The sequence below is a fragment of the Galeopterus variegatus genome, unplaced genomic scaffold (genome assembly GCF_000696425.1).
Source record: "Galeopterus variegatus unplaced genomic scaffold, G_variegatus-3.0.2 Scaffold3640, whole genome shotgun sequence".
Lineage (NCBI taxonomy): Eukaryota > Metazoa > Chordata > Mammalia > Dermoptera > Cynocephalidae > Galeopterus > Galeopterus variegatus.
This window is the reverse complement of record NW_007729751.1, coordinates 122,517-133,095: the sequence shown is the minus strand read 5'-3', so window position 1 is coordinate 133,095 and position 10,579 is coordinate 122,517. Positions and strand designations below refer to the sequence as shown.

The following is a 10,579-nucleotide window of genomic DNA, read 5'->3' as shown; positions in this document are numbered from 1 at the left end:
AATGATGATGGCTGTTATTAAAAGTATAGATGTGGTTGCTAGTGCTAGGAAATATTTATTAACTGCTTTAGAAGTGAGTAGACACATACGTGTGTGTGTGTGTCCTGTTAAAAAGAAAACTCTGAACAAGCTAAATTTAACAGAGTTTATTTGAACAAAGAACGATTCATGATTCAGGCAGCACTCAGAACCAGAAGAGGTTCAGAGAGCTGCAGCCAGCAGTGTGAGCAGCAAGCTTTTATTAGTCAGACAGGGAAGCAGAGAAATCACCTGATTGGCTACGGCCAGGTGTCTGCCCTAATTGGGCATGGCGTGAGGAGGCCTTTGCCTTATTTGGGCAACTGGTTGCCTTATTTGGGCAATTGGTCTGACTGGTTGGCTGCCTATGATTGGCTGAAGCATGGCTGTTTGTGATTGGCTGAAACCCAGCTATTTGTCACAAAAAAATATACTCCTGATTTAAGTTTTGGTTTGTTTATGTACTGAGTTTGGTTGCAGTTTGTTAACATAGAAACTGAAAGAGACAGTCTGGGTCTAATGACCTCCTGCTTATTTAATTTTATACATACCTATATATATGTACATATTCTCCAGTTTGTCCCTTAGCCTCAGTTTCTCCAAGTAAGAGATGAAAACAGCTAAGCAATGGTGGTGATGATGATGGTGGTGGTGATGACAACAGCTCCTATTTATTAAGTGCCTCTGAGAGGGGCATCCATTGTGACAAGGACATTGCGTGCATTGCCTCGTTAGATTCTTAGCAGGAGCTTGTGAGACAGGGATCATAGTTCCATTGGACAGAGCAGGGAACTGAGGTTTGTCAAGGCTAAGCCACTTGCCCAAGCCCACACCGGTGGTAAGTGACATCCTGTCACCAAAGATGGTGTGATTGAAAAGCTCTGCTCCCAACCCCTCTGTTCTGCAGCATCTAGGACCTCTGGCTCAAACACGCTGGAATTTAGAATCCTACCCTAAAAGTGTCACCAAGTCCACAGGTGCAGGAAGGGGCTGGAGACAGTGAACAGAGATGGGGTCATCAACGGCTGGAATTCTGAAACCTCAGAGCAGACCCCGGAACCAATGCCCTCCCCACAAAGGAATTTAATGAGACAAATATAAATTGTTGAAAAACGTAAAAAGTGGAACATACAATTAGGTGTTAAGGAGTGTCACCCAGTGAGAAGGACACCAGCTTTAGAGTCAGCTGGCCTACCACTTCACATCTGGGAGACGTCAGACAAGCTACTGAACATCATTGAGCCTCAGATTCCTTATCCACAAAATTAGGATAATAATACCTAACCTCATCACATTAGGATTAAATAAGGTCACATATAGACAGACGTGCAATAAGTGGTGCAATACCTTGCAAACAAAGGTTTGCAGCTGAGGTCATCACAGTAGCTGTGGCAGTCACAGTAGCTGATGTCATCGCAGTAGCCGTGGCAGTCTAGCAGCAAGGGTAAAGCTGGGATGCCATGCCACATCAGGAAGTAGAAGAGGTGAAGACATGCAACCAAGAGAGAAAGAGACAGAGAAGCACGCCCACACCTATCCCGATTCTTGGCACTCGTGTCAGAAAGTGGTCTATATCCACATGACCCAAGAATACAAGCCTAGTTGTCCTCAGTCAGAACCGCCCATCAATGGACCGTGCTGGTCTGGGTGGTGGCGAGCACTGGTCACTGCAGGAGTGTGCATGGAGGTCACCGAGCTGGAAGGGGCTCCTGAACTTGGCAGAGGCTGGATTCAGGGCCTTGAACATCTCTGTCCACTCATTCCCAGAACTCAATAGTTACCAAAAACAATGGGCAGCAACGTGGGCCAGAAGCCCACCTGTCCCCGCCCTAGGGAAACCCATCCCACTTCTGGGAATGGATCGGGGGGGATGCTGGTAAACCAACGCTTTAAAACCAGATTAAAAACCCAAGTCAGATTTCACAGGGTGGGAGGCGGCCCCAGCGCAGCGCTGGAATGAAAAGACGCTCGCGGACGCGTTCCCCGCAGGCTGCAGCGGGCGCGGTGCTCAGCGCAGACGACGTTGTCGGTCACCGCGCCGAGGCCTGGGAACACCAGGCAGCAGCACGGAGCGGTGCCCGAGAACCGCGGGCCGGAGCAGACAGCAGGCGGTGGCCCGCCCGGAGCTGTGCTCTGCCGGCCCCTGGCTGCGGGGAACGGGCTTTCTCCCTCGAACCGTCTTTTACGGTGGTTTTCGGTGTTTACAGAGTGAACGCTGGTGTTTGCGCCTTTTCCAAAGGTAAAAGTGTTTGGTTTGCAAGGTGTTTGCACCTTTACCTCCATATTGCCAGAGCCTCCCGGCCGTCCCAAGGAAACACAGGCTTTAGGGTCAAGCCAAGGGGGTCTGAATCCCAGCTCCACCGTCTGTTGGCCTCAACCTCCTCATCTAAAAAGTGGCTTCATAGATCAGGCACTGCCTATCCCATCGCTTGCTGAGGAAAACAAGAGGTAACCCTAAAATTCTGTACCAAATGGTGGACTGCCATTGCAACTTCCCCTTTTAGAGGGAGAGTCAGAGATCTGCATGAGGGAGGCCACCGCTGAGTGAGTGGTGGGTCCAGAACCCAGCACAGTGGCTTTCTGCCCCTGCACAGGCTGCCTCCAGCAAGAGCTCAAAACCCCCACCAGTGGGGTCCAGAGAGACCAAAGTTGCTGACACAGCACAACTAGAGTGGAACGGTCACCTGGCCATGCACGACCCAAGCTCTGGCCCTTTGGATGGACCATAGTGATCCAAAGTTGGAGGAAAATGTTGGCAAATTGGAGAGTCTGGGGGAGACATCAGAGCAGAAAGAAACACAGGTGTCCCTTTCTTCTTTGAGTCCCACCTGCCAGGCTTTATCACAAAGTATACCCAGTAAAGACTTCAGAAATGGTGGAAGGGGAAAAAAAAAAGCTTTTCAAATTCGGAAGTTTATCAGAGTCAGGATATCCTGCGGGACATGTGTGAATGCCAACATTTAATCATTCAGTTAGATCTTCACACTGATGACCTCGGGGACCCCAAAAAATATACATGTATTATGTGCATTTGTCTAGAAAGAGGGCTCATAGCTTTTCTTAGAGGCTCAAAGGAGTTCTTAGTTTAAATTTTCCAAAATTGGCTGGCTGGTTAGCTCAGTTGGTTAGAGCATGGTGCTGATAACACCAAGGTCCAGGGTTCGATCCCTGTGGATCACCCACCCACCAGCCTCCCACCCACCCCTAAAAAAAAAAAAATTCCCGAACTTGCAGGACGGAAGGATAACTTGCTCCCTACAAAAAGAAAGAGGCAGGACAGCTGGAATGTGGTCCCAGCAGGCCTCCTTCTCTGTGTGACCCTGGGCAAGTCACTGCCTCTCTCTGGGGCTTGGCTTCTTTGTCTAGGACTCATAATGTCTGTGTCCAGCCCTGAGAGCTGCATCTAAATCCAGCTGCTGTCTTGACTTCTCCACTTGATGTTGAAGAGGCAGCTCTTGATTCCTGCTGTTTCCAACCCTATTCCAGCCCCTCCCCACTTCATCTCAGCAAGTGGCACCTCCATCCATCTAATTGCCAGAGCTAAGATCATCCCGAGGTCATCCGAGCCGCCTCCCTCTCCGCGCTCCCACATCAACCCTCCCAGCACGTCCCGTCGGCTCGCCCCTGCCTGCACTGCCTCCACCCCGATCCTCACCATCTGCGCAAGTGTAGTGGCTCCTTCCTGGTCCGCTCTGTCTCCGTGTAACCCCAGCCCCCCACCATGGATGTCCCCCTGTGGTCTCTCCAGTGTGGCAGCAAGTGCAAGGGTGCAGCCTGTCAGCCCACTGAGCATTCGGCCAAAACCAGCACCATGTGCTCTGGCTCCATTCTAGTTCAGCCAGTCGTGGGGCCAGCCCAGAGCCACTGCAAGGCAACTTCTGGGTGCTGGGTGCCATGATGTGGGTCCAGTGGGGGGCAAGGCTCCCACCCTCCATGCCCTGCACCCTCCCACTGGCATCTCAGCTCCAAGAGGCCTTCCCTGACAATCCCCCCAACCCCCAGTGACTCCTCATCACGTCATCACACCCAAACTGTTCTTCATTGTCTATTTGCTAAGTGTCACTCTTCCCCAGTTAGAGTAGAAGCCCCATGAGAGCAGGGATCGTGTCTGTCTTGCTCAACCCTGTTCTGTTCCTGGCACATAAGTGCCACTCAGTCAGTGTTTGTTGAGCGGCTGTCTGAGGAACAATCCCCTCCCATGAGGCTCTGGCAATATGGTGTCAATGAAAACACTTACTCATCAGCTATGGCTCTAGTCCCCTGGACAGGAGCCCCTAGTAACCAGGGAACAAACTTACAGAGAGACCCAAGGTGCCTGGCCAGGAGGCAAGGTGCTCTGCAGCCTCTCAACAGAGCCCAGACAGGGGCCCTGCCCAGAGTCCTGGACAAAGCCTCACTCGTCCCCTCTTCCCCACACAGTTCATCATCTCTGGGTCCCTCTCAGTGGCGGCTGAGAAGAACCACACCAGCTGCCTGGTGAGTCTGAACGGGTGGACCCAGGGGTGGGGACGGGCCACAGCTGGATTCCACTCCACTCTGCACTCCCATCTGCTCACTCATTCAGCCATTCAGCAGGCACTTCCGGGGGGCCTGCTAGTGCTGGAGGGGTTGTTGGGGAGGCGCGGGGTCAACACCCAGGCAGACCAGACACCGACCCGCCCGTGTATGGGAGAGGAGGGGCCAGGACACACTTTCAAAATACAACCCAGGGTAGAAAGTGACAGTCCACAGATGAAGCGCTCAGGCCGTTCAGAGAAAGTTGTGCAAAGGCCTCCTGGAAGAGCAGACAGCGAGCTGGGCCTTGGCGGGCAGGGGGCACTTAGAGACACCAAGGAAAAAGCATGAGAAGGCATGAAGCGGCGTGGGCACGGTTGCTATGGAAACCATTGTGTCTCCATTGGACCAGGGCAGAGGTCTGGGAAAGGGGTGGAAAGAAATTAGATGGGGAAATGCTCTGGAGGGGGTTGTGGAAGGTTCCAGTGCCTTGACTGGCCACCAGGAGGCGATAAAAGCATATGAACCAGACAGTAGCAGCGTCAGCCAGGCTCAGAGAACACGGCCACAAGGGTCTGGAGCTTAGGTGCTGGTGTCTGGAAAGACACCCAAAAAACAAACTAGCAAGGGCCGGCCCGTGGCTCACTCGGTAGAGTGCGGTGCTGATAACACCAAGGCCCCGGGTTCGGATCCTATATAGGGATGGCCGGTTTGCTCACTGGCTGAGCGTGGTGCTGACAACACCAAGCCAAGGGTTGAGATCCCCTTACCGGTCATCTTTTTAAAAAAAAAAAAAAAAACAAACTAGCAAGTAAGATAGTTACTGAGCACAAAAAGCGCTAAAAGGAAGCAGACAGGATAACGTGAGAGTCGTTCTGCTCAGCTCAGACAGTCTGGGATCCCTGAACAGAAACCTCACAGTTCAGATGGCCACAGCCAAGGAAGAGCCTGGTGGGGAGAGGGGCCCAGGGCTGGACCATCGAAAGCCGGAGGCAGGGTGACAGGGAAAGGCCAGGGGAGGTGATTCAGAACCCGAATGTGGTCTGGAATAGATTTTAAGGGCAATGGAGGCCACTGATTGTATAAGCAGAGGAATCCTTGCCCTTTTTATATTCTAGAGAGCTGTCCTGGGTGCTGGACAGAGAATGGGTTGCAGAGGGGGCGGTCCTCAAGACCAAATTCAATGTCCCCTTGGGCTGTAAACTCGAGGAGGGCAGAGACCTGACTTACCCACCCCTCACAGCATCTTGCATAGGCCAGACATACAATAGGTGCTCAAGAAAAGCTTGTCAAATTAATTAATTGATTGACTGATTGATTCTCTGCTCTGGTCTCAGTGCCCTCCTGGCTGTCATTTGAAAAAAAACAAAAAGAAAGAAAGTCAGGTATCTTTGAACTTCAATGGGTATTGCAGTGCCCAGCGCACTTTAAGGCTGGGCAGTTTCATCAGAATTTTCCAGCTACCAGGTCAAAAGAGCATCAGGTTCTGGTTGCATGGGGACGGTGACCCCTGGGCGACCACCTGGACCATAGGGATTCACTCACCCCCCATGCTCTTCGGACCCAAGCACAAGAGCACAGTCCACAAGAGCACAGCCCCATGCACGGCAGTGTGGCCCCTGCCTCCTTGGCTGTGGGAGGGAGGTGTTGGGGGCTGGCAGGTGAGCTGTGGCCTCTCCTCCTTTCTCCTTCACTTCTCTCTCCCCTCTGCTTCTTGCCCTCCCATCTCTCTCCTTCCTGCAGGTGAGGGGCAGCCTGGGGACCAACATTCTCAGCGCCATGGCGGCCTTTGCTGGGACAGCCATTCTGCTCATGGATTTTGGTGTCACTAACTGGGTGTGTTGTCACATACCCCCAACAGTGGGAAAACTTGGAGAATGACGGAGCCATGACCAGGAAGGGGAGGGAGGCGAGAGTGGGCAGCACCAGGATGTTGGCAGGGTCTGCCGGTTCCAATAGACCCCATGAGTATATTGACCTATGACCCTACCCCAAGAATGGGCATCAGGGGCATGGAGAGAAAGCCTGTACAGGGAAGGAGAGGGTGGGGACAGGCAGCAGGACTGGCCCACGTGCAGCTCTGCCACCAACTGGCTCTGTAACCTTGGGCAAGTTCTTCTCAGCCCCTGACCGTGAGTTTCTGGTCCCCAGGACGTGGGCAGGGGCTATCTGGCCGTGCTTACCATCTTCACCATCCTGGAGTTCTTCATTGCAGTCATTGCCACCCACTTTGGGTGCCAAGCCACCCGCGCCCAAACCAACGCGGTAAGTACTTCAACCGCCACGTCCACCTAAACCTGAGCCTCTGGGGAAGGCTGCTGGCTGGGAAACAACATGGGGAGAGGGCGCTGCAATGAGCGTCCCACTCACCCATCAGGGGACCCAAAGAAGTCTTCGCAAAGAAGTCCTCGTCAGTGAAGATGGGACTATTCTCCTCATGGCCACAGGGGGGCGCCAGCGCCGACAGACCAGCTGCCTTGTGCGGCTGCGCAGAGAGCCTGGGCTCCGGGGAGGAGGGGCGTGCAGTGCACAGAGGAGCAGCTACGGCCCGGGGCTGGCAGAACTGGCTCAGGCTAGAGCGCGGTGGTGGAACACCAAGGTCAAGGGTTCGGTTCCCCGTACCGACCAGCCGCCAAAAAATAAAACAAGGCGGTGGCATTTGAGCTTAGTTTCCATGGAGGGTGGAAAGGGGGTGATGGAAGGGAGAGGGGGCATTTGGAAGGGGTTCCCCGGGGGGTGGGGGGCGGTGCTGCGTGGCAGGTGGCTGTATGCAGAATGTGAGGGTGAGAGTCTTTGGGTTCAGGGAAATCCGTCAGAAGATCAGGGAGCTCTAAGCCCTGAACCACGGCAGAAGAGTCTCAGAGAGAAAGGACACCAGAACGTGAGCCCCTAGAGAAATGGGGGTTTTGCCTGTTTTGTTCCCCGGTGTACTCCCAATGCCGGGATTATAGTTGGCCCCAGTAAATGTTTTTTGAAATATTAGTTGAACAGGTGGCAGTTCTACGTGTATAATTCAGCTTTGCAGAATTCATTACTAGGACGCTGTTCTCAGAGTCCCCACAAGGGGGCACAATTGTAACTCCTCCCTGAAGGCTCCAGGCCTTTCATTGGGTTTTTTTTTTTTTCAGCCTGTAATTTTCCTGCCAAACGCTTTCAGCGCAGACTTCAACATCCCCAGCCCGGCAGCCTCACCGCCCCCTGCTTATGACAATGTGGCATATATGCCCAAGGAGTCGTCCGAGTAGCAGATTGTGACTCCGGCAGGTTGGAGTCCAGCCTTTCCCCTCTGGGCCCAGCCTCTCCCCACACCCACCTTGTTCATCAAGGGGCAGCCCCTCTCCTGCTGTCTCCCCTCACCCAATCCACACATATTGAGGCACCTGAGTGAAGCATTGCCCAGGGACGTCTGTCCCACACATTTCCCCAAGTGGTTTCTTTCCTAAAAGACACTAGGTCATGTCAAGGTGCATGCTCTTCAGCTCCATGAGCCCTGTCCGCAGTCCAGGAATGACCCTCGTGTGACTTTGCATTTCTCTCTGCTTATTGGGGGAAATCCTAACCCCACTGGACACTCAGGTTCAAGGCTGCCCTGGCCCTCAGGCCTTGGGAAGGTCATTAAGCCCAGAGAGCCCAGATCCTCCAAAGTCTGGCCCTAGGTGCAGAGCTCAGGCCGAGGCCACATGGCAGAGCAGTGGGCCTGACCTTGGGTCTCCTGGCCGCAAGAGCAGCTCTGTCCTTTGTCATCTGCTGCCACATCTTTGGGCCTTAGTTTCCCCACCTGGAAACTGAAATGTTGAACCAGATAACCTGTAAGGTCCTTCCAGCACCTCTGGGCTCCCTGAAGTCCTGGGTCTAGGCCAGACATTCTCTCTCGACTCCCTCCAGAAGCCTTCATTTTCCTTCTCTGTAATATGGAATTGGTGTTGACTCCACTCCCCTACCCACTGGGAAAGGTTGGGGAGGTAGGGTGGGGAGGTTGCAGGGGAGGGCTGAAGCCAGCCCAGTCCTCCAGGCCTCCACCACAGTCAGCATCAACAGATGCACGGCCAAGGTAGCCTCCCTCCCCGGTGGCTTGGGACCTCCTTGTGCCTTTCAGTGCCACCCTGCCCACACCCACAGCCAGAGGAGCAAGGATGTCCCTGAGGGTTACCACAAGAGCAGGGCTGGGCCTCTGGGGACAGACAGACACCTCCAGCTGGGAATTCACAGGCCCAGGCAGATGGCTTGTCTTGTCCATACCACAGAGGGAAATAAACAGTGTGGCTTAAATTTTGAGTTGGTCTCATTGCAATGACTTTTGCTTTTTAACCTCAGGGGCTTCTAAGCCCATGTTTATCAGAGGACCTGGGTAACTGTCCCACCATCACAGTAAAAGGGCACTTATGGGTGCCAAGTGCTATGATCTGTGTGGTATAATCCTCGCACCAATCCTGTCTCCACCTCAGCCCAAACAAGCAAGCATTCATATGCCCACTCTGCAACAAAGGAGGCTGAAGCTCAAAGAGGTTAAATCACATACCCAAGGCCACTGAGCTAGTAAGAAGCAGTGCTGGGATTTGAACCATGGGCTCAAATGGGCTCCCCGTAGCCCAAGCCACCAACCCTCTTTCCTCCTGCCCTGTTTCTTCATCCCAAAGACTGGACAGGCTGCGTTCCTCTGCACACCTACTTCTTCATCTAACAAACTCCTGCTCCTCCTTCAAGACCCATTTTCAATGTTGCCCCTTCTGTGAAGTCTTCCCAAAGGAGGGGTAGTGGGCTAAGTGCCATTTGACTACAGGGCCAAGACTAGGGTGCCATTTAAAGAGGACTCTCAGGGTCGTGCCAGTGCAGAGCTGAGGTGTGGCTTGTGACAAGCTTTGGCTGAAAAATCAAGAGAGGAGACAAGGATTTAGAGCTTAGAATTTATGATCGTAAAGTATAGAGCTGGGGGGAAATGTGCTTGAGGCTTTAAGAGTAGTTTTCTTGGCACACATAAAGGAGGTTAGAGATATTTCAGAACTGAGGGGAGGAGTTTGGAGAGAGGGAGGATAAGAGGGAGGGAGAAAAAAGGAAAAGAGAGCTTAACATCGGGCTGGAATTATTGCCCTCCGTCTTTGGCTAAGTCCCTCTGGGGACATGGGCGACAAAAGGCATAGATCAATTAGGAGCAATTAGAGAGCTGGGATGCTTCCTCATATCCCAGGCTGTATCCTGAAGAGACAGCAAGGTCCTAGAGACATCCCATGTTCAAACTCATGGAGCCACAGTGTAGGGTAGTGACAGCTGAGGGCTGTTCTTGGTGACACGGAGTCCTGCACTCCCATATGCAGTGTAAGTCAAAGTGTCACAAGGCTTCCTGTTCTTCCTGAGAGGGCCAGGGGTGTGGTGTGGATCCCACGAGACTGTCGCTTCATGGCAAATAAAAGATTGGGGACAGTGGCCACCACTGAGAGACCAGCAAGGACAAACTACACCCGCGCAGAGGCCAGCAAAGACAGATAATGGCTTGTGGACTGGAAGTCATAGGAAGTGACCAAATTATCCCAAATTGGCAAGATTAAGGTTTCTAGCACTGAGAGGAAATGCGAGGTGGAACACGGAAAACTACAAAACATTACCAAGAGAAATTATCGAAGGTCTAAATAAATGAAGGCGTATGCTGTGCTCATGGATTGGAAAGCTCAGTTTTGTTCAAATGTCTTCAATCTCCGAAGTTTATCCTAGAGTCAATGCGATCCCACTCAAAATTTCAGCACTTTATTTTGGGGGAAATCAACAAGTTAATTTTAACATTCATATGAAAATGCAAAGGACCTGAAAGGTCCAAGAAAACCTTAAAGAGAAACAAAGTCGGAGGACTTAAACAGAGTTCGAGACTTCGAATAAAGCAATAATTCAGATAGCATACTTTCAGTGCAAAAATATACAAATAAACCAATGAAATAGAATAGTGAGCCCAGAAACAGACTCCCACATATACAGTCACTTGATTCTATAACAAAGACACCTCTGCAATTCAGTGGAGAAAGGATGTTCTCAATAAATGGCGCTGGAGAAATTGGATATTGGTACAGGAAAAACAAAA

At 52.2% G+C, this 10,579-nt stretch overlaps 1 protein-coding gene across 1 annotated transcript in view; it reads left to right on the top strand.

Moving 5' to 3' along the window:
- The window catches only part of MS4A15 (membrane-spanning 4-domains, subfamily A, member 15), a 10,435-nt gene extending 1,660 nt beyond the window's left edge, over positions 1–8,775 (top strand). Inside the window, 5 exon segments of the mRNA XM_008585611.1 lie at positions 4,438–4,494; positions 6,256–6,348; positions 6,664–6,777; positions 7,641–7,730; positions 7,733–8,775. Of these exon segments, the coding sequence (XP_008583833.1) occupies positions 4,438–4,494; positions 6,256–6,348; positions 6,664–6,777; positions 7,641–7,730; positions 7,733–7,900 (522 nt within the window). The 3' untranslated portion in view covers positions 7,901–8,775.
- Positions 8,776–10,579: the final 1,804 nt, after the last annotated feature.